Source organism: Nilaparvata lugens, chromosome 3, assembly GCF_014356525.2.
Source record: "Nilaparvata lugens isolate BPH chromosome 3, ASM1435652v1, whole genome shotgun sequence".
In the NCBI taxonomy this organism is placed as follows: Eukaryota; Metazoa; Arthropoda; class Insecta; order Hemiptera; family Delphacidae; genus Nilaparvata; species Nilaparvata lugens.
The window spans coordinates 59,969,385-59,994,635 of NC_052506.1; the positions used below are offsets into that span (position 1 = coordinate 59,969,385).

The 25,251-nt window shown below is 33.9% G+C and overlaps 1 protein-coding gene across 1 annotated transcript; it reads right to left on the reverse strand.

Moving 5' to 3' along the window:
* Positions 1–2,099: 2,099 nt before the first annotated feature.
* LOC111063779 (large subunit GTPase 1 homolog) lies at positions 2,100–25,251 on the reverse strand (the record flags this gene model as incomplete). The annotated part of the gene is given in 10 exon segments (XM_039424220.1): positions 2,100–2,209; positions 8,901–9,109; positions 12,016–12,283; positions 13,230–13,438; positions 13,708–13,891; positions 15,020–15,248; positions 17,555–17,728; positions 18,023–18,147; positions 19,413–19,535; positions 24,938–25,251. Coding segments are annotated over 10 exon segments (1,724 nt in total), but the record flags the coding sequence as incomplete, so codon positions are not given.

Below are 25,251 nucleotides of genomic sequence, written 5' to 3' on the forward strand. Positions count from 1 at the left end.
TTTTATTTTGGGAAAATTTCGGGGGGGGGGGGGGTTTGGTTCCAACTCCTGTGACCCCCCTGGGTACGGCCTTGCACTGAACAATAGGAAAACAGAATATATATGAATTTTAAATTACAACTTTATAACAATCTAATGAAATTCTAGGTAATAATTCAAATTGCACTTCAACTTTCTCTACAGGTAGGTTTTCCATAGCAGACTACAGATGGTACTATGCATTACTTCGTTAGACTTTCTGCTTTGGCTGTCCCAAAAAAATTTATTTGATCTGAATAAATACTGGAAATTGATGACTTGAGTGTATAGAACTTGAAAAAAATATTTTAAACTCTTAGAAATCAATTATTTGATTGATATACTCGTGAATGTAAGGTGATGTTTTAGACCCATTTCAATAACACGCTCTCTCGCCATAGCAACGGTTTGTTTAGAGACCAAAATGGCGTCGTAGCAACGGCTTACGTCATCACTTACATCGCCTATTCTTTAAAATGATCGTGTTTATATTTTACAGCTGGCTATATGTCAGCTTATTAATTTCGGGGATGAGATATTTTGCTATTTTGCTAAAAATTTGCTATTGCTTTTTTTCAAGATTATAAAATTCTGAATGAATTGAAATCATTCGAAACTCTCTATCTCCAATGAGTACTGAGTTATGATTTTTCAAAAATAAGTGAAATTTCAAGAAAAAAATATATTTTGATGATATTTAGTATTCGATCAACAATATATCCCGATTAATACAATCTAGATGTAGAATTCAAAATCCCTCTGGGCGTAATTTTGTACTCTACAATCTGAGACTAGATAGAGCGCTCTATCTCATATAGATTTCCAGGTACACCTGACAACAATGCTTCTTGTTTTGTGAAAAACACCTAATTTTTAGCTTCAACCATCATCACCATCTATATTGTCCTCACAGTGATATTTTGCACAATGATATAAGTTCATGAGATTATGTTCTATGAGAATCACCAGTTAGATGCACTTCATTTCAGTACATGATATTACATTAATAAACCTGTATCAGCTACCGTCTATAGAAGGCATTGACAAGACAGAGGATCGGCAACGTTGTTCTCCTATCTTTCTCTACTGCCATTATAAGGTGGACCTCAGTTCCAATTGAGCAAAGTCGAAAATAGTGTTTCAGACATTCCCTTTAAACTTCTTTGTCTATTATTGAAAAACTGAAACCACCACCAAAAAACTGCTGTAACAATGAAAGGAAAACATGAAACAGTGGAACAATACATCAAATTAAAGATACATCTAAAAGTCACTAGTGAGGTCTACGATATATGCAGCAATTGATTAACATGGCTGTTGCCATCCTTGTCTGTTAGACAAATCGGATTATAACACTTCCATTTTCTAGCTCCGCAACGTTGCCTGTTTTTTTAACAATGTAGAAATATAATTTATAACAAAATATTTTATCTTAATTTTGAAAATTTATTATTAAATCATTGGAAAATATTATTTCTTGACGGATAAAATGTAATTATTATTAACAGTTGATATGACATGTGCTATCTACTAGAGAAGGCAGTAGCAACACAGCGAATAGGCAGGTGGACAGCAACGCTGTTTCCTATCTTTTCCTTCCATGACATTCAACGTGGACCTCACTATAGTCGTTATAGTCAAACGAACGTAAATGGTCCGGCTTCTGGGACAGCCTGTAAAAACTCCAGGGCTAAAAACTCAACTTGTTATATTAAGTTCTCCAATTTTTGCATGAAAAATTCAGCTTGTGTGGATTTTTTCCAGCAAAAAGTACCTGGTGCCTAGACTAAAGCCTAAAAAACCTATGTTAATTTCCTCTCATATGATAAAATAAAGTTTACAGATAATGTGCAATTAAGATAATCTTATAATAGACATTCTAGTAAATAACAGAGATCTACTTTTAAATATCACGTTTGAAATAGCATAGAATATTAATTAGAGATTTCAACAATTCAACAAAGAAGCGTTATGAATTTATGATCATTATACTTAGAAATATTCCTCAATATTACATGATTTAGCTAGATTTTGTTTATATTACAAGGATTAAGACCGATTTTTTCCTATATTAAACTTACTTATTCTCTGTGTTTGACGGTATCATTTTAGTTCCTTTTGAGTGATATCCAACTGACATCTGTTTAAAAAACTGTTTGTCTAAACATTCCGTTGAAATTTTCTTGATAGGCTGGAAAATACGTGAAAAGTTATTATAAAATCAAGTACACCAACACCGCTAAAAATAATAGGATAAAGTAATACATTTTCATGTGCAAATAAAGCAGTGCTAGAACAGCATTGTTTATGTTTCTTGAAATGAAATTGTCAATTACTCCGAAGAAAATACCAGTAGTCCATAGGAGTACTCCATAGAAAAATAGTTATTTGTATATCTAGAGTGAAAAGTACTGTTTTTTCTCCCTGAGGGAAAAATTTGAAGCCCGAGGCGAAGCCGAGGGCAACAATTTTCCTGAGGGAGAAAAACATTTTTCACTCGTGATATACACAACATATTTCATCCACCTACATTTTTATAAAAACTGAAATAGAATATTTTTTCCTCCACCTCCTATCTAAAGTGCTTACTTTACTCCCTCATAATACTTATCATAATACAGAAGTGTCACTTTTTCGCTCTCGGGAGGAAGAAACAGGAAAACTCCCTAGAGCGTAAAAGTAACTCCATTTAAATAACATTTTGATTTCAATGTGTCCATGGATACTCAATTTTCATGGCAAAAACCATTGCAAAGATCACTTGTGTAAAGCAAGAATAGAGCTTAATTTATTATAATTCAGTATTCTTTTACTAACTATAAATTTGAATACCATTGTTAGTTTCTCATAAAATGTTTCAACTACCTTAGAGTATGGTAGTGAAATGCACTCTTATTTCTTGATGAAATAACAGCATTGAAAGTTGTAATTTCTTGTTCATAATTAGGATAAATAGAAATCTATATAATGGTTTAATGATGTTAATACATTCTTAGGGCAGATTTAGATTGGTTATTTTTGTGATAATGTTAGGAAACCGTTGATGGATTCGCATTGTTGTTGTTGATAAAATTACGTTAATATCATCAGAGAAATATCCTGAAATTCCTAAAGAAGTTGTTAGATCTTTCCACAAACAAAGGACCTTCATGAGGAAGAAATTTCTTAATGAGAATCTAAATAAAAGGAAGAATTACAACGACGCGAGAAAAAGTAATAGAAAGTACAAAAAACTCGTTTGAAATAGTATTTATTGAATCGAATCATGTACTCGAACGATTTGTTTTAGACTCACTAGTAACATTTATAGGATTTTTACTGATAATTTGCTTTGATATTGTTTCAGAGGATAAAATTCTGAACATTTTTATGTCATTCACTTCTATGTAGTGTTGATGGTTAATTTGCTATAAGGGCTCAAAGTTAGGCATTTTTACGTTTGAATACATGTTAAGCCGGGCCGAGAGGTCGCAGCATGACATCTCACCATACCCGGCTGCGTTCTCCACGCGTCTTATGGGATCAAGGCAACCTTCTATACACTATTCTTGGGCGACATCGGCCCACCAGACTAATAAGGCACAGGACACACGAGGCGGAATCCATGCCACATCTTCAAGTTTGGAAAAAATCTTCGCACGTGAGTTATAAAGTGTTTTAGAGGATCCTCTGTGCTACCAATTCATGAATATAATAAAGCTAGCTGGTCAAAGGTTACATTCAAAAATCAAGCTTGATTTATAATTACTTGCGCATTTAATTAAAGATAAGGGAAAGTCTTATTAAGAACGCCAATGAGAATTAAAGATTTAAGTAGCCACAGAATTATTATCTATCAACATTTAATTTATTCTATATACACATTTTATTATTTTTAATATCAGTATTATATAAAAGTAATTACGAGAAAACTCAAAGTTTCAAAGATAATTTATTTTATCTAAGTTCCACTGATGGCCAAACTCAAACCCTGAGATTTAAGAATATTTAATATTTGATATTGTTTGTTGGAATATAGAATTAATATTGGGGCACCGAGCTTCGCTCGTTATTTATTTATTGACTTTTGATAAACCGAACACAATTCTTTAAAATGATTGGGCAAGTACTAACAGGCACAGCCCAAAACTGTTTCTTTCCCGAATTTTGATTTATACACTAAATAGTCCACAAAGTAGGTTATGTTCCATACAATTGAATTCAGGTTCAATTTTCTGTTCAAACATTTGAAAACAAAAAAAAATGAATAATTTAGATTATATATAAACCAAATTAAATAACAAAATAGCACTCACTAATCACTTGAAATTGTTAAATAATGATAACTTTGAAAATTATTATAAACTCTAGTTTAGGAGGATTATCATGTCATGTCAACAAATCAGATAATGTTGATCAAATCGATTAAATTGTCTAGCTAGATAAAATTTCTCGCTGATTGATTATGATTACACAGCTGGAAATAATTCTGTCTCTCTCCCACACAGGCACACGCATCTTCTGTTATCGAGAGACGATGAAATTATCATCTGTTTTCCAAGGATGAATATCCTTTTAATGTCGTTCAGCAAGTTTTCCAAAGAATGAAACCTAGTGCAATCGAATCTTTATATCATAAACCTACTATGTTCCAAATTTCGTGAAAATAGAGCCATTTTCGAGATCCGTAAAACATAAATATAACCAGATATAAAAATCAATCAGCTTTCAGAAGCCGAAGCGAGTAGACGTGTTTTGTGAAATTCATGTAATTATTCTAAAAGTATACCATTAAACTGTTGTGTCAGTGAAAACGGCATTGCCGAATTGTGAGTGAGTGTGTATGTGTGTGCGTGCGTGCGCGCGCGCGTTGTCAGCAACTATGACTGTAGCCGAGTTCGGATATTGCTGCTTCGGTGAGTGCTGAATCGGTAATTCTTTTGTGAGAACTGAACTATCGTAACTATGAACGGTGACGATAATACGACTATTGTTACTATAACTGAAGAAAATAAACCTGTCTCCTACAAGGTTCGATCGAACTGATAAAATTCAATCAGAATGCGAAAAACTTTTATTTAAAGCTTAGAACGAAGCTAATACAAAATTCCAGCAATCAGAAAAAATAAGTTCTGAACTTGAAATTCAACTTGAGCAGCTTCAAACTAGATTATCAGCGTTAAAGACTAAATCTAAGAATGAGTTAAAGACTAAATCTAAGAATGAAGAAAAAAATACGGACAATTATACCGATGAAGAAGAATTATCTACTGAAACAGAATGGATTCGTCAAAAGCAAAGAAAGAGGAAGAGAGAACAATCTGACTCACCTCCAACACTATCATCCAATAAGCAGAAAGTGAGTTCACTTAGAACTAAACTGAACTAAAAGAGAATGCTGAGCCAAAAAAAACTCCTAGTATCAAACAAGTTAAGAGACCTCCTCCAATTATTATACTCTACAACATCCAAGACTATCAAGTAGTGTATAAGATTTTGAATGAAAAAATAAAAGACTTACAAGATCACACTATTCAATAATGGTAGCTTAAAACTCAACGTTGAATCTGAGGATAATTATAGACTAGCTACATCATTGCTGAATGACAAAAAAAAGAATTGGTCTTTGTTTGAAAAGGAGCAAACGAGACCCATTAGAGTAATTGTGAAGAAGTTGCACAGCACTTGCAATCCACAGGAAATGAAAGAGGAACTTCAGGAAAAAGGATTTAAAATTTTGGACGTGGTACTAGACTCTGATTGGTACATTGCTATTTCTTGTACAAAATCTACTTCTGTATTACTGCGCTCATTAAACTAAATCCCATTTCCCTTTATTTTTATTATAATTTTTAAATGTTTTGTTTACTGGTATTGACACAATAAATATTTTTGTGTTTTCTCAAACGTTTTATGTCCCTTATTTGGCATGCTAGAATTAACAAAACCCCTTTGTCCTCGTTTTATTGAGTACTGTATGCTTGCAATTATTTTGCTTGAAGGTATCTGACTGAATTTCAGATATACGGCTTGATCACTGTTGATGTTGCCGACAGGCACTATTACCGAAGAAATTAACCTCAATTCTTTATTATTTTTATTAAATAATTAAAAAATGACTTCTATTTTTGTACCGTTGCCAATAATCATAGTATTTAGATTCATAGTATTCATTATTATCTTATCTATTCCATTCGACTGATAATACAGTTGATGATAATGGCCCATATGAATAAAACCAGAGCAAATGCTCATGAGCAAGAGCATGGAGCATAATGTTTTGCTCATGAGCAAAAGGTAGAAGCAAAAGCATTTGCTCATTTTTATATGAATAAGCTTTACCTTATACTCTTACCTTATGCTCCTGAACTCTGGAGCAAATGCTCACGTATTTTAAAGATTTTTCATCAGCTGATTCGCTTTTGTAGCCTTATGTATACTTTGTTTTTATAGCTCACGGAAGCGCTAAATATGCAAGTAGGGGGCACCGCTTGTGTTTGCGTCATCTTTTCTGTTTTCTATTTATGAATAGAGTTTTAGGTTAGTTGAGTTTAGAATTTTGAAATAATAGCGTGAAAAAATGTCATCTCTATAATAATCTTTAGCACATTCTTATAATATCAATAGCTTCTTATAATTTATTTATTTATTTATTTATTCGTGGACAGAATCACAAATCATATAAATATGATTAGGAAGGAACAACAAGCTTGGCCCAAATCTATTCCATTCCCAAATTTTGATAAATTAATAAAATGTCCAGAAAATAGGTTATGTTTCTACTGTAAAACGTTCAAGTTCAATTTTCGTCCAAAAATATATACAAGCTAAACATTTTGAATTTATAGAAATTAAAACACCAAACTATACCTTAATATAACACTTAATTATCACTTCATATTGAATTAATCAAGTTATTTTATAAAATTTTGTACCCAAAAATACACACAACTTCTCTCACTAAGCACAGCTGACATCATCTACATCGTCTACACTCTCATCTTTTTAAATGCCTATTTCCTATTCTGTGATGTTTATTTTTATATCAGATAGGTATCTTTTGTATTTATCCTTTTGCAGGTGATATATATCATGGTTGAATCTGAAAAGAGTTTTATAGTTTTCAACTATTGGTTGTGATCGTGTCTGGTATAGTTTCCTTTTACTCACACAAATTAGTTGAGCCATTTTACTATGAGCAAAAGGTAAAAAGCTGCTCCAGAGTAGACTCACCTTTTTTAAAGCATTTGCTTCAAAAGTTGAGCAAATGCTCTAGTTTATTCATACATTTTGAGCAAAAGCTTTTACTTTTGAGCAAATGCTCAAACTATTTTTTTGATGAGCATGAGCAAAAGGTTTTGCTCACCTTTATTCATGAAAATGAAGTAAATGCTCCATATTTTAGAAGTATAAGCAAATGCTCAACTTTATTCATATGGCCCAATGTTTCTGGTTTCTTTCAATGAGACCTAGTAATTCTTTTTACAAATAAATTTGAGGTGTATCAAAATGCACCGTTATAATGTATAAAATTTTTTTATTCCATGTTATTCAAAATACCAGCCAACGAATATTCCTCATTAACTAATCAAATTTGAAACGGAAACTTCATCAAGAGAAAAGAAATATAGTTGTCTTATGCTTATTCTTTATCTAAGCTTTATCACAGTTGTAGTTGTGGCGGCCATTGTTGTTACAACTTTTGCCGACAGATAGTGCATAGCGCTGTTGGCGGAGAACTGTGATTACACATTACAAGCCAGTCCAGCTGTTTACTTTTTAGATTATGTTGTAACACATTGTTTGGTCACTTACGTTTTTAAAAATTATTTTATTTACAGTTTTTATAAAAATGAAGGTGGAGGAAATATGTTGTGTAGGCTATATCATGAGTGAAAAATGTTTTTTCTCCCTCATGAAAATTGTTGCCCTCGGCTTCGCCTTCGAACTTTTCCCTCAGGGAGAAAAAACAGTACTTTTCACTCTAGATATACAAATAACTATAAAAAACGTACGTGACCAAACAATGTGTTACAACATAATCTAAAAAGTAAACAGAAACAGCTGGCTTATAATCACAGTTCTCCGCCGACAGCGCTGTGCGCTATCTGTCGGCAAAAGTTGTAACAACAATGGCCGCCATAACTACAACTATGATGAAGTTTCCGTTTCAAATTTGAATAGTTAATGAGGAATTTTCGTTGGCTGTTATTTTGAATAACATGGAATATAAAGAATATTTATACATTTTTTTAGTAAAGTATATATTATGAAGTTTGTAATAATTTTAGCATACTAACATAAATTTCATATATTGATCAAATGCCTGGTTGAGGTATTGAATTTAGTTGGTTTAATGAATACTCTATATCCTTCCTTATCTGAGCTTAGACCTTCTAACCTATTTCAAATGTACGATTTTAAAATAGAGATGCTTCCCATGTTATTTAAATGGAGTTACTTTTACGTCTCTAGTTCTGTATAACAAATTAACAAAACATTTTTCCTTCACCTATACTATACCTAACAAATTAACAACTTACAATAGAAATATTTAAATCTATTCCAACTTTATACAAATAATCTTCTGCTCCAAGAAGAGCACACAAGCATGACATATTTTCATGCTACGAAACTACAATGACAACTAATCTGAGTGGAGAGTAGGAACAAGATTTACAGTGATATCGTTTGGAAGTGTTTCTATATTTATCATGGTTTTATCTATCTCATGTTATCGAAGAGTGTTACTTTTAGTCGTTAGCAGGTTAAGTTGACACTCCCCAGGGGAAAACTAGCACTTCAGTATTCTGTTGAAGTAAATTACGACTTGAGATAGTAGATAGAAGAAATATAGTTTATATTCTGACATACAAATGAAATATTTGTGACTTGGAACTCACTTTACTAGCAAGCTCGGCTTGCCTGGTTGGCTGGGCTGGAGTGAGCCTCTTGGGCTTAGTGGTGAATGTTGGCGTGTGGTAGTCGGCCTGGGGCACTCCCGGGGGGGCGTGGCAGAACAGCAGTTGTCCATTCACGAAATCCTTCAATATGTATCTCGATGATCGGGGGTTGTCTGGCTGCCCGTTCTGAGTCATAAATCCCCTAGAATCTGTCAAAACGTACGAGAAACATATACATTTATAATAGTAACGTTTCAACATTATTACTTATTGAGTAATTCAGCAATAATTGGTATTTAAAAAGAACAATAATTTCAGCTCAAGTTTGGTTGTAACACATATCTGGAAAATACTTTGATATCTAGTTTTATAACCTTTCACTGATACGCCAGACAATAAGTATTATAAGATAATAGAGTATTGAGAAAAAATTGAAGAGTTACTAGTCCCAACAATAAGACTACTTACTATAAATGAAAAAAAAACTAATAAACATAAATAAATTTCAGAGATCTATTCTTAATTCTTTTAAGAACACATACTATTTCAAATCAATTTTCCTTGGTTGATTTTAAATAATAGAAAAAGAAAATCCATATATAATTTACATACAGAATTGGTGAAAATGGTGACCTGAACTTTGGGACCAGCTGGGAAAGAGGAATTTTGGGACCAAGTCTGGGGTTTCGAGGTGGTTAGCAAACAATAGCCGGCCCTTTCAAAAGGTTTACACGCTTCTGTCACTGAATGAAAGCCACTCATAGATTCATTTTTAGAAATAGTTCTGTGTACTGAGTAGATAAACAATCTATTTCCATTACAGACATAATGGCCCATATGAATAAAACCAGAGCAAATGCTCATGAGCAAAAGCATTGAGCATAAGGTTTTGCTCATGAGCAAAAGGTAGAAGCAAAAGCATTTGCTCATTTTGATATGAATAAGCTTTACCTTATACTCTTACCTTATGCTCCTGAACTCTGGAGCAAATGCTCACGTATTTTAAAGATTTTTCATCAGCTGATTCGCTTTTGTAGCCTTTTGTATACTTTGTTTTTATAGCTCACGGAAGCGCTAAATATGCAAACAGGGGGCACCGCTTGTGTTTGCGTCGTCTGCTCTGTTTTCTATATTTATGAATACAGTTTTAGGTTAGTTGAGTTTAGAATTTTGAAATAATAGCGTGAAAAAATGTCATCTCTATAATAATCTTCAGCATATTCTTATAATATCAATAGCCTTCTTATAATCGTCTACACTCTCATATTCTTAAATGCCTATTTCCTATTTTGTGATGGCTATCTTTATAACAGGTAGCTTTTGTATTTATTCTTTTGTAGGAATAATGGTGATATATATCATGGTTGAATCTAAAAAGAGTTTTATAGTTCTACACTATTGGTTGTGATAGTATCTGGTATAGTTTCCTCTTCCTCATACGAATTAGTTGAGCCATTTACTATGAGCAAAAGGTGATAAGCTGCTCTAGACTAGACTCACCTTTTTTGAAGCATTTGCTTCAAAAGTTGAGCAAATGCTCTAGTTTATTCATACAATTTTGAGCAAAAGCTTTTACTTTTGAGCAAATGCTTAAACTATTTTTTTGATGAGCTTGAGCAAAAGGTTTTGCTCACGTTTATTCATAGAAAATGAAGCAAATGCTCCATATTTTAGAAGTATGAGCAAATGCTCAACTTTATTCGTATGGTCCATTGAATTGAATTGAAAAAATCTTTATTGTACAGATACATAGAATAGTGTAAATATTCATTAAGACAAACAAAATATAGAAGGAAACAACAATATTTTACTATTTATTATTATTGTACTATTTTATTTGTTGACCCCCTCAATTAGTTAGACAGCGTTATTTTCGTTCACACCTCAATATAAATGTTACTAGTGAAAGTGTGCAGAACTTCCAGTGATCATGAACTACTCGTATCATTTCCATGGCCATGGACGCGCAAACCCCAGGTAACTCAAACCTTAGCAAGGACAAAAGGTACTGTGAACTACGAGTATAATATCAATTTATACATTGATTTCATCATTACTTCGACTTATATTATTTCTCATTGTTTGAATCGTCAAAGTGGTCTTTCGGATACTCAATATACAATTTTACCATTCAAATCAATGTTGATTTCAATGCAGAATTTTAATAGAAAATTGACGGTGAAACCGCACATCGATATCTCAAATCGTTTTAAAGTTATTCACATTTAAAAGTACTAATAACTCATACAAAAATAAAATGAATGAGTACATAGAAAAAAATTCTAAACTTTTACTTTTTTAAGTGTTTGTAAACACTTCTAGTGACAGCTACATGCATATTTAACACCAAGAACACAAAAAATTGATCTATCACATTTATAATTTATTTTATTTTTGAATAATTGACTGGTATTTTTAAATGTAAATAATTTTGAAACGGTTTGAGATATTGATGTGTGGGTTCCGCCATTCATTTTCTCTTGAAATTATATATCGAAATCATTTATCATATGCCACCTTCCCATTAAAAAAATGAAATTAGATTCATATGCAAGATGGCGGACCAAAATTTTGAAGCGACAGAAAAGTGAATTTTCAATTCGAATAAGATCCCCAATCAGACGTATCGTCAAATTTTCATTGCAAAATAAATATTAGGCTGTTTCCATAATTTTCACCAACTCTGTATATTTATACAAGAAGAAAGAGTAAAGAAGTGTTTGTATGTACGGTAGCATGAGAACTATGTGGATCAGATTCCAAAATAGCTCTGTCTCAAATAGACATAATTGCTACACATCAAAGACCGATTTAGTACAATTTTCCAGAATTAAATATTAACAGTTTGTAAGTCAGGATCAAAATAATTTGACAACCTGTTTCAAAATGCTATTGTTTTCACCTGAATTGTATATATTGTCTATGAACAAATAAATAAAATACTGTAAAATAAGCTCTTTAACCAAAGTGCTTCTTGGTTCAGCGCTCGACTCTGAAACATAGATCTGACTCTGATTGTAGGATCGAACCTTACTCTACTCTAGCTTTTTTGAGTGGGGAGTTTTGAACTTGAATTAATTTCAACGTATTTTTGAAGAGTAGGTATTCTACTGACAGGCATAGGCATTGAGGAGCTCCTCGGAGGTGGGCGGTCGATGGGGGTCGTCGCCGTCGCCTGGCCGCGCCACCATGATGCCGTACTTGTGCTCGAGCACCGGTCGCCCCAGCAGACTGCAGACCAGGTTGACCGCCGGCACGTGGTCTCTCATCTGGTCGATCGGCAGGATGCCGTTCACTATGAGATCGGCCTTGGTGTAGACAAAGCTTGGCATCACCAGGCCTGGACAATCGCACAGCATCAGATCCGAGTCCACAAACAGAGTCTGTCGCCAATAAACCAAACTTATCAAATGCACAAAACTGGTGCACAACTATTACCTATCATGAGCAATCAAGCACTTCATCAATGCTGTGTTTAATCGTGATACAATTGCGGCAGACGGTATTTTGTCATTGTTTTGGTAACTACTCATGCTATGATCGTTTTGATGCCAATGATGATGATTATGTACATTTGAATGACTGCTAATTTCTATGTGTGTATGTGTGCGTGTGGGTTTGAATAAAAATGTTATGACCGCAAATACCTAGTACAGAAATTACCTTTTACCTGGGAGACGCTTTTTACGAATTTAAAAGTCAAATACCGTCTTTTTATGAAAAATTTCAATATAAAACAAAGTGGATATTTTCTAACATTTACTAAATATGAATGTAGATATAATAGATACTTGCATAAAAATTGAGGACTTCGATTAATATCAATTCATATTGTATTGGATTATTCACATTGAATACTTTCACTATTTTCAAGTAGGTTCCGTTCTTCATAGTGCGACTCTATTTTATGTGAGGGTGAAGCCCATATAGGATCCAGACTTGTACGTGGATACTGGGAATGACGATGAGAGATGAGTAGATCCACAACTTTGGGTGGGTTCCAAACCTCCGGAAAATGAATTTCGATATAATCTAACGGAGTTGGCTCCTCAAAAGGCCACGTATTCAACGGGATTAGCAGGCGCATGCCTCTTGATCTATATTAATATATCTGAGCGAAAAGATAGCAGTGTGACCACGGAGGTAACCGCTTACCTGCCTGAATTATCTAGCACAAGTCTCATACACTTGTAATCGTGGTATTTTACACAAGAAACGTTTTCATTGTTCTTAAATAACAATCATGGAAATAATAAGAATGTATCAAGTGAGAAAATATAGATTGAATTATTAAGTATTTGTAAATGCAAACGGCCCAGAAAGTCATACCTGGAAATGTTTTGTTTTGCCTGGAGTTGCAGACACGGACGTCTTCTTGTCCTGCAGAAGCGCATTAATGGTGGAGCTCTTGCCTACGTTTGGATATCCAACTAGGCCAACTGTGGGCACTGAATGTTCTTCATCTGTCAAAGGTGGCATCAGCTTCCTTAAAAATGCTATCAGCTCTTCTCGACCCAATAAATTTGGCGAATTTTTTTCTGAAAATTAAAATTTCTCAAGTTTTAATATGTAAATGAGGCTTCATGAAGTAGGTTTGAAAATAAAGATCAAATTTGATCGGTTTGTCTCAGTTCAAAAATAGATGCTGCTGTCAGGTTCGAGTTCTAGACCAGACGAATGTTATTATATTTAAATAATAAGAATAAATAAGCCACAGAATTATAAATCATAGTTCGCTTATTAGATTTTGCTCATGAAATTCAAGCCGGCATAATTTTTCTTGCAATTATAATGTTGATTTACAAACCTCTATCTATGAATTTTTGTGCCTCCTCTTCATCAATTTCACTCTCTGATTCGGTTTCATAATCGTCGTCATCACTTTCCAGCCCATCACCACCACTTAGGCCTATACATTCTTCCTCTTCGCTCGCATCCAATGTCTCTTCGTTTACAGCTGATTTGCTTTCACTTTCTTCATCAATTGTGCCCTGCAAAAATGAATTTTCGAACAAAATAGTTATTTGTGCAACTAGTGCGCAAAGTGACAGTTTGCTGCACCGAAAGAAACGTTTACGGAATGGCTTCTTGAGTGCAGCAGAGGAACTTTGCGCACGTATTTCACATTAAATTTTTCCTACAGTTACCATTGAATATGAAAAGTGGGTAATTATGGATAAAATGATGGCTGAAACCATCAAATGTTTGTGTGTGTGATGCTGTTATTAATAACAACCTTAATTCATTTAAAAATTAATAATCCAATTGAAGTTGAAAATTCTCAGCCAAAGTTCTCATTTTTATTCATTCAAGAATCAGAAAAAATACAGATAAAACAAAAAATTCGCATTCAAAATACACGCCAACAGCTGGTTTGGATGACTGCAAAATGCCTGAACCGACAAGCGCGCGACCTAGCGGGAAGAATCGTACCTAACTTTGTTCTTTCATCCAGCTAAAAACAGTATTCAGATATTCAGAATTATGATTAACTAGAATTACCGAAAAATACTATAAGTAAACTAAAAAATATTTATAAAATAACATAGACAACAGAAAATATTTCATTGTAGTATATTCTAATGTTATTTTATTAATTTCGACTGGTATTTTTAATAGAATAACATTTTTAAAAATATGTATTAATTTTAATCGTCTACTAAAATTAAGTATGTGATATGATACAAACATATGAGTTGATGAAATATCTGGTTGAGGTATTGAATTCAGTTGGCTTAATAACAGACAACTCTATTATGTTTCCTCATCTGAGCTTCGACCTTCCAACCTATTTCCAATGTAAGTTTTTAAAATAGAGATTCTTTCCACGTTATTTAAATGGAGTTACTTCTACTCCCTAGGGAGTTTTTCTGTTTTTTAGTCCCGAGCGCGAAAAAGTGACACTTTAGTATTGTGTTTCAGGGAGTGAAATAAGTACTTGAAACAGTAGGTGGAGGAAATAATTATTTTTATAGTGAAACTGGACTCACTCATGAGCCCCAGGATAGAGAGTTCAAAATTAAGTGGAGTGTTCAAGTAAGTTACTGAATACCTTTAAGAATAGGATAGAAATAATTTACAATAATTTATAATAATCTTGTTTTGGATAGGAAACTTACCAATTCATTGGCTTCTGTTGTCTGTTTAGCTGAGAAAAAGGCAACTTTTGTGCCTTCCCTGTCGAAGTGACTGGCCCAAATTTGACGTTGTCGTTTGGTCAGGAAGTCAGACTTGTTGAGAAGCAGCACATTTTCTTTCTTCTTGCTGACTTCCTTCACATACTTTTCAAGATCTTGGCACCGAAATAGAAGAGGATTCCTGGCATCTAATATCTGAACTACAATGTCGCTGAAAAGTTACAAAACCATAAGTTATTTAAAAACAGACTAATATAAATTGGCTAGCAGTCAACTCACAGAATATAAAATTGAATGTGAACTGTAGAGGTGTAGCTGAAAGAGGAGTTGTAATAAATAGAGACCATTGAAGAGCTAGAATAATGGCTTATGCCTCTTTTTCAACTGATGAGTGTCGTTTTTCACTTTCGTTTAGCATTCGTGAAAAGTATGCAACAGGACGTTCATTGTAAGATAGTGTTGCTGCTATGCAGAAATCTGAGGCATCAGTCTCTACATTGAGAATGCCTCCTTCATCAAAAACATGTATTACAGCTGCAGCTACCTCTTTTTTAAGATCTTCAAAAGCTGCAAGGGCCTTTCCTTGAAGAGGGAAGAGCATACAGTGTGCCAAGGCAAGAATTTTACTTGAAAAATTTTGTATCCATCGAGAGTAATGTGCGAAGAGGCCCACGGTTCTCTGAAGAGTTTTGGGATTAGGAGGTGGGGGCATATTAAGTAGAGGCTCAAGGCGTTCGGGATCTGGACGTAATGATTTGTTTCCAACTAAAAATCCTAGGAAACGTATCTCCTTTTGACAGAATTTACTCTTCTCCTTGTTTATAGTAAGTGAGTTATTTGAAGCTGCTGCAAGAAACCGTTCAAGATTAGTGTCATGTTCTTCTTTTGAATTTCCACAAATCATGAAGTCATCTAAATAAGCATAGGTATCAAATAATTTCTCTTTTTGTATGAGTGAATCAATTACTCTTTGAAAAGCTGAAACACCATTAGTGACATCAAAAAGAATACGACAGAACTGATAAAGTTTCCCACATGCTTCAAATCCTGTGTATTGCCTTTCTTCAAGTAAGATTGGTACTTGGTGATATGCGGATTTCAGATCTACAGTACTATACCAGGAATACTGAGCTACTTTGCGAACTAAATCTTCCATATTTGGAATGGGATAGGCGTCCAATTCAGTGAATTTGTTTATAGTTCTAGAATAATCTATAACCATCCTTTTTTTCGGTTATCGGGTTTAACAACAAATGCTTCGGCACGCCAAGGTGTGTGGCTTTCTTCTATGATGCCATCTTCCAGTAATTGTTGAATTTCATTGGAAATAAAATCTTCATCATCTTTTGATAATTTGCGAGATTTGGTTGTAATTGGTTGACAATTGGGTTTTAGATGTTGAAAAAGGGAGCAAGGAGGAATTTTTGCTTGAGTTATTCCGCAAATAGTAAGAGGTGGCTTATTACCTCCAAATGTTATCTCTATACTGGAGAAATTGTTCATAAATTCGTGCCCAAGAATAATATTTTTACAGAGGTCTTGCATAAGCATTAAGGTTGTGTTTGTATAACTTTCTCCCTGAACTGTTAAATTCACGTTAACTTTGCCTCGGATTTGTGGTGTGAAGCGTTTTGAGCCTAAAGTTACTTTTCCTATCTCTGGTATAACTTCTAAATTCAGTTTTTTGCATAGGTACCGTCAATAAAGTTGCCAGTTGCTCCAGTATCGATCAGTGCTTGACTTTCAGTTCCGTTTATGGTAATAGGAATAATAACCTTTGAAAGACATTTTTCGGCTTGCACTGAAGGTGTTAGTAATATCGAATTACTAAACTCTCTTTTTTTCTCTGATACGGAAGATTTTGAGTTACATACCCGAGCAAAGTGTCCCTTCTTACCACACTTCTTGCAAAATTCGTTTTTAGCTGGGCAAAATAGTCGAGAATGTTTTTTGTTGCCACAAAAAAAGCATGCTTGTCCACTAATACTAACAGCTGATAATGAGGAGTCTGAAGTGTTTTTTTGATTAGGAATTAGATTTGATGCATTTTCTGTATCTTTGCAAGCATTAAGCTCAAATGGAGGATTAGATTTATTGTAGCATTGTGATTGATCTTTTGCAGACTCAAAAGCTCTTGCACGATTAAGAGTTTCATGCAAAGACATATCTGGGCTTTCTAAAATTCGTTGGCGGATTTCGGATGAATATAAACCTGCAATCAATGCTTCTTTTATGTGCTCCTCTCGATTCTCTGTAGCAGAGATCGCTGTAAAATTACATTCTAGGCTGAGTTCTTTCAGTTTTAGGAGAAAATTATCGATGGACTCACCTTGTTTTTGTTTTCTTATGGAGAACAAGGCGACTTGAATAAGCACCTAAAATGTAAGTGTTCGAACAGCGATACTAGTGTCTCATGGCTTAAAGTAACATATAACTGCATAACTGACTAGAAGTAACAGTCCAGAACCGGCACAGCGTGCCATATTTTTTACCAGAATACCGGAGTGAGTTGCCTACCTCCTTTCAACAACCCTCCACAGTTGACGCCAAAAGTCGAGATTCTTTTCGTATGGAGTGATGATCAGACCGTCGTCTTCCTGCAGCATAGCAAGACTTCGCCTCCATTCCAGGAATGATTCTCGTTCTTTAAGATGCAGCTCTTCTGGTGCAGTAGCAGAATTCCACTCAGGTCTGAAAATCAACATTTCACGAATTTTCAACATGGTAGAATTTCAATTCATTACTATCAACGGCGCAAAGCGTTGCTTGCTCTATTCAAATATGCCGCTACCTTACTTGGTACTCCACCTAGCACTCAAGACCAACAGTCTAAGCAGTTATCTCAAGAAATCAAAAGGTCTTTATTCATTTTCCAATCCAGTTTAGGTTATACTTTATTCATCTAATAAACTCATTTTTATCAAAATAAAAGATATATTTAAAATATGCATATATTTAAAAAATATATGCATAATACATAAATACCTTCTAGGAATCTTCAATAGCTTTTTCTTTTGCTGTTGAAGCTTTTTCATGTTCTCCTTTTCATCTTTGGAAAGAAGTCCCACTCCACATTTCGGATTGACAAATTTTATGTTGAGCTTTTCAGCCTGTAATCAAACGTTGTTTCATTTACTTAAACTTCTAATTGTAATCTGATTCAAATCAGCATAAATATTAATGTTTAAAAGGCAACCCAAAAGAAATCACTCAATTTCCATTATCAAAAATTATCATCATGATATACATGTTATTATTTTTTGCATAGGGGTGGCCGTAGTCGAGTGGATCAGATGCTGGCTTTATGATTCAGAGGCCCGGGTTCAAATCCCGGCCCGGGCAAAATATTTATCTCGGGCCACACCCGTGTTTCGGATGGACACGTTAAGCCGTCGGTCCCGGCTGCCTAAAAAGCAGTCGTTAGGTCATGTCAGAGGCCCTGAAATTGATCAGTTGCGACCTGAGAACTCTGACACCAGACCTGAGCCAGCCAGGTCACACGATATTATTATTATATTTTTTTTGCATTGGAGATTATTATTCATATGACATTTTTATTGTTGGGTACTGAAATAAAATAAAACATATTCACCATCAAATTGTCTTTTTTCCGTTAGGGCTACACATGAATATAAATAATTACAGAAATCTAAGTAGGCTTACCCTTTTTAAAATTGTTTACTCACAACATGTTTCAGCTATATGATGCCATTATCAAGTGATTGGAATATATTTGTTATTATCTATAAAAACATATTCAACTTGGAAATATGCTATTAGATGTAAAAAGTTATTTGTATTTTTAAGGAGGAAAGTACGATTTTTCCTCCTGAAGGGAAACTTTTAGGGCCCGCAGTGGAGCCAAGTGCGACAATTTTCGTGAGGGAGAAAATACACTTTTGTTCCCTTAATGTACACAACATTTTTCCTCCGCCTACAATTTATTATAGAAATATATTGTTTCCCTTACTAGTATGTACATATATGTAGATTATGTCTATCCTCCATAATACATGTTTCCTAAAAGTGGGTCTTAAACTTGGCCTACCGTAATCATATTGCGACACAATATTAGCATGCACATTATGCAATATTATAGTGCAGTAATACCTTTCGGGAATCATATTTACTTTATTATACATTGAGGTTTACAGTGAATTAAACTTTTAGAGGCAATCTGATAGCAAGAAAAGTCTTTAATTAAAGAACATCTCCATTTATAAATTTGGAAATTATACTTTTAGGCGATTAGGCCTATTTATTTTCATCAAAGAAACCTTAGGAAGTTTTTGATAGATAATCAAATTGTAAAATATTTTCTTGACTGAAGTAACCTAAGTTAACTTAGTAGAGGAAAGGATGAGGGTGTGTGTACCTGAAACTCAGTTCCTGCCAACTCGGCTGTAGACAAGAACTCCTGAAGTGAGTCTTCCTCAGTGACGGATTTAACGTTGAGGCAAGCCCAGTCATAGCCATCTCCAAGTTCAGCAGTATGCAACTGCGAAACAAATATGTACGGTTCACTAAAAATCTATAATAATAACGAACCTATTCTTATTCTATTCTAAAACCGTACATTTAATATCACATGATCCAGGAGTATTAGGCTACTGTACATGAATAACTACATCATCTAATATTATTTAATCAGATTATTTTTCTATTAGAGTATTCTATTCATACAAAAACCAAGGGTTTGTTTTTAATTTCTGATTACAGTATTCGAACTACTTAATAAATAAAAAAGTAAATGTTCGTAAATAAATATTGCGTTTATTAATGGGTGTCCCTGGCAGAATTTCCGCAGATTGAGTGGTCACCCACTCCTCCTCACAAGATCCTACGATTTCTAGTTTTTGAACTACAGATTATCAAAAAAGTGGTATTTTCAAGCTATTTTTGAAAATTATAGAAACTCACTACTTTCACTCTATTTGAAACACACAATAATGAAAAGTTATTTGATCAGCTGTTCTAGCACACTTGAAATTTGGACAATATGAATGAATGTCAACAATGCTTGTTGTCGTCGACTGCGGAAGTTTACGCACAAACGAAAATACACCTTTACCGAGTTACCAGTAGTTTAAAAGAAAATTTCAATCCCATCTTTTCTCAAAGGTTAGCCCAACAGCATTTCAAGATTATAAAAAAATATTGTAAAATTTATTTTTACTTAATTTGTAAAAATTAATTTATTTTTTTTTAATAAAACGTTTATTTGAAATTTACTTGTTAAAACCTGAATATGGTGTGGAACACTGAAACTAGTTAAATAATTTATATTTTTAATCTATTATTTTATTAATTTCAAAAACGGGTATTCAATTAAAATTTCAAAATTATTCGAGCCCTGATAGAATGACTGACTCACTGTACAGTCAGTCGAAAATTTTTATAATGGAATGAGGGGTATTTTGGCAATCTGAGCAAAAAATAAGGTCATATGCACCTTTTCGTTATATCTTCAAATTAAAAATGAGTTTTGTGGGTTGTCAAAATTCCCTCTGAAAGGAAAACTATTCAACTTATTCTATCTTTTAGTAAAATAACAATGATCATCCATCCATCTATTATCTTCTATACTATAATACACGTATACAGGTGTAAAGTATAGGAAAATTATGTTTGACGCATCATCACGTCTGAAGTACTGGACTGATTAACTTGAAATTTTGCATATAGGAAAGGAAGTACATTGTATTTTGTTAATACTTTGAATACTTCATTTCACTGGTATTTCCAATAAAGATGTCAATTATTTCTATTACATTTTTGACTGTCAAAGAATTGATCTCTAATTTCTTTTTTGTTTGGAGGAGATCGTATGACCCAGCAACTCACAGTTTATAAAATAAAATGAATCAATTTGGCTCTTTTTCTTATGGGAGACTGAAATTTTATTTCATAAATCTAGGAATAATCCATTGGTTGAAAGATTTAAATGTCTTATATACATCTATGTTTTATCTATTTATTCATTATAACTGTTAAATTTTTTTATACAAGCCTTGTTTAAGCAGATGGAAACATTCTTATATAAATCCCCATGTATAAGCGCCGCATGGTTTCTTTTTCACCAAAGCCAAGTCCGGCGCTCTCTTAAACATTAACCGTGACTAATTTCACAAGAACCAATCAGAGAAGCCGTCTTTTCTAAAAGGCCTTCTCTGATTGGTTCTTGTAGAATTAATCACAGTTGAAATTTAACCGGCTTTTGTGCAACCGGGCCTTAGTCTCCTATGCTTGAGAATTACCCAGAACATAGTTATATCACCAAAAATTTGATGAGCTATTCTGGCAAACAGGGTCGGATACAGGACTCAGACCTGTGTGGAGGGGGGTTGATACCCCAGCAACAAATTTAAATAAAAGTTGTTATTTTTACACATATGAGCGAATATCTCGGAAACTGTGGGAAATATCACAAAACTCCACTGAACAAAAAAATTGTAAAAATTTATCAATCTTCATTAGTGGATGGTTATTTATATCGGTTATACGCATCTTTCCCAAGATACAAGCATGTTCATCAGAGGTAGGGATCAGTATGTTCACCTCCTTACTAATCCCAATCCAAGCTGCGAGTCAAAAACTGTGTTTAAACATTCCCTTCATATTTCATTGTCAATTGGTCCATTGTTGAAAAACTGAAGATTTTGCACTGTACACTTTAGCTGCAGCTACAGTTGTGGAGAAATGCGTAAAACTGTGGAATTATACAGGAAATTTTAAAGAATTCAACGCTCTATAAGCTTATAATAGGCATGCATTTTCCCATCGATGTTGGAAATTATAAGATAAAAAATAGCAAAAAATGTAAGGTAAACATGATTATTTTCAAAAATATGACACTTTCAAGAGCGGATATCCCGAAATCTATAGAAGATATGGAGGAATTTGTTTGATGGATATTGTGGAAAATTGTAATATATATCAGCATCAAATTTATTATGTATGAGTATTGTCGTAAGATGCATAATTTTTGTAAAATACATAGAAATTGGCAGGGCCGCCCAAAGGGCGGGGCGACCGGGGCGGTCGCCCCGGGCGCCGCGGTCGTATAATGATTACCGCCCCGACATTATCGGTTCAAGTACCTTTATTTCACCTTCACCTTAAATGTCTTGAACTATTTTCTTATCAATCCATTTCTATGTATAACTCATTAACTTATATGTGTAGTGTGAATTGTGAAATAACAATAAAAACTTGTCGTTCACTGACTAAACTTTGGTGAATACAGTCACTCTACGCATAGCATAGGCATATATAAGCATAGGCATAGGAATATATTATATTTTTCCAGTCATTGAGTGAGCCTGCAACCTGCAAGTCGTCATTGGTCGCTTCATTGTACAAGCTGGGTGATGAAACTTCTTATTTTATACTCTTTTCTAACCTTGTATTCTGCAGGCAAAAACCTATTTAATTTTAAATTCTTGTTGATATTCCTAAATTGAAAATTTTTCAATTAAGAATAAATTGAAACTTTTTCAATTCAAAATCAGTTGAAAATTTTTAAATTGAAAATTCTCCAATTCAGTTATATTAACGGAAATTTAAAATTAAGCTGAGCCGGATGGTTTAAATATGGAGCTGTTCAAGCACGAGGGACTCTTTTTCAAACTTCTTCCTCCATTTGATAAATAATTATGTGCTGGAGAAAATTGAGAATCTCAGAAGTTCGGAAAGTGACTACAGTCAAATCGCTTTTCAAGAAGGGAGACATAGTCCAGTCACTACATACATTGGTGCTTGCAATGTATATATTGGTTCTGATTTTTCAATATATTATTTGGATACATGAGAGAAGTCCAGAACCAAATTCTTCATGCAAAATTTCCTTGTGCTTGATACAGAGTGGCCCAAAAACCTCGTATTTTCTGTTCATTTTCCAGTTTTCAGTTACTTCTGCCAAATCCAGTAATCGGACAGAAAAATTTAGCCTACTCTCGTCCTTGTTTCAGATTATATAATTTTGAATAAAATGAGATCATTCTAAACTCTTCATCTCCAATAAGTACTGAGTTATAATTTTTCAAAAATGAGTAAAATTTAAAGAAAAAATCAATTCTGATGAATTTCAGTTTTTGATCAATAATATCTTCCGAATGTTACACCATTTAGTTAGTTATAATTCAAAGTCCCTCTGGACGTATTTTTGTGCTCTACAATCTAAGATCAGGTAGAGCGCTCTATCTCATATAGATTTCCAGGTACACCTGAAATCAATGCTTCTTGTATTGCGAAAAACACCCAATTTTCAGGTTCAACCATCATCACCAACTAGTAGACATTGGCCATTTTTTGTGTATTGGAATATGGGCTTAAGTACACTCAACAGTAAATTTTCCACTTTTCGACCGAATTTGACGTATGATGCATGATTTTGGACCGCCTTGACGAACCGAGAAGAACAATGAAGTGTAGTACGATGAGATCCTAGCATTGTGTCAAAAGCTATAAGTGTTTGAAATTTTGATCCTTGAGGTGTCCTAGTGTCCACTAGGAAATACTGAAATGAAGTGCATCATTATTTTGTGCAATCATTCTAACCGGTGAGTCTCATAGAACATAATCGCATGGACTTATGTCATTGTGCAAAATATCAATGTGAGGACAATGTAGTTGGTGATGATGGTTGAAGCTGAAAATTAGGTAGGTGTTTTTCACTATACAAGGAGCATTGTTGTCAGGTATACCTGGATATCTATATGGGATAGAGCGCTCTACCTGATCTTAAGGTGCGTACAGATATACTCGCCGCGAACATGAGCAATTCACTTTTAATCAGCTGATTATATCTGTATTTTTATAGAAACGGTAAGATACAGATATAAAAAGCTTGGCATCAGCTGATTGAAAGTGAATTGCTCATGTTCGCGGCGCATAGATCTGTACGCACCTTTAGATTGTAGAGCACAAAAACACGCCCGGAGGGACTTTGAATTGTACATCTAACTAAATGGTAACAATCGGAAGATATTGTTGATAAAAAAATGGAACTCATCAGAATTGAGTTTTCTTTTAATTTTACTCATTTAAAACGAATTATAACTCAGTACTTTTTGGAGATAGGAAGTTCCGAAAGATCTCATTTTATTCAGAATTTTATAATCTAAAACAAAGGCGGGAGCAAATTTTTCCGTCCGATAACTGGATTTGGCAGAAATAGCTGAAAACTGGAAAATGAACAGAAAATACGAGGTTTTTGGGCCACTCTGTATCTAGCACAAGGAAGTTTTGCATGAAGAATTTGGGTCTGGACTTCTCATGTATCCAAATAATATATTAAAACATTAGAACTAGAATTGCAAGCACACCCCTTTTTTCATGTCTATATTGACTGGACTAAGATGTTCCTGTGACAACTATAGAGGGATCAGCTTGCTAAACACTGCTTACAAAATCTATAGTCTGATTATCAAGAAAAGGATGCAGCCCATAATGGAAGTTCTTCTCCTGAACCTCGGGGCGGCCCTGGAAATTGGTACCTTTGTACCTTAGTACAGTGGGTAGGGGTGAGGAGTTTTAGTATGTTTACGTTCTTCCTAAACAGAGCTACGGGGTCAAAAATTGTCTTCCAATCTTTTCCTACTATAATCATTTGTTGTAGACTGTATGAACTATTATAAGCTACATTACTTTATACTATTTTATATTTTCTTTATTATTCACCTTCAACTTAATCCCCATAACTTATTCTTCAACAAACCCTCAACATTTTTTCAAACACCATTTGGAAAAGTGGGGGGCTATGCGATGGCAAACCTCCTGAATTTGCGCCTGCTGGCAAACAGTTTAGACTTACACATTATTATGGTCTTAACATCAAGCATAACTTATATAGAATAGATTCCAAGTAATAATAAGAAAGAATCTAAATCTAAAACTTACAATCGAATCGGTTGATTTTTTTCCACGCGAAGAGTGAAGTTTGTCTTTTATAAGCGCCCTTCCTAAAACATTTGATTTACCTTTCTTGCCCATATTGGAATTATAAGATTATGGATTATGATACAGTTTACAAATAACTCTTCTTAATTTTTAGCTTAGATCAGCTAAAGTTAATAATAAAATATCCTGTTCTGTTCTATTAAAGTAACATGCTCGTCTTCAGCACTTGAAGTTTTTGTTTAGGTTATGTTAATTTCTTGTGTCAATCTTAAGGAGCGTTTTCGTTTGTGCGGATCCTCATTCGGCTGCGTATG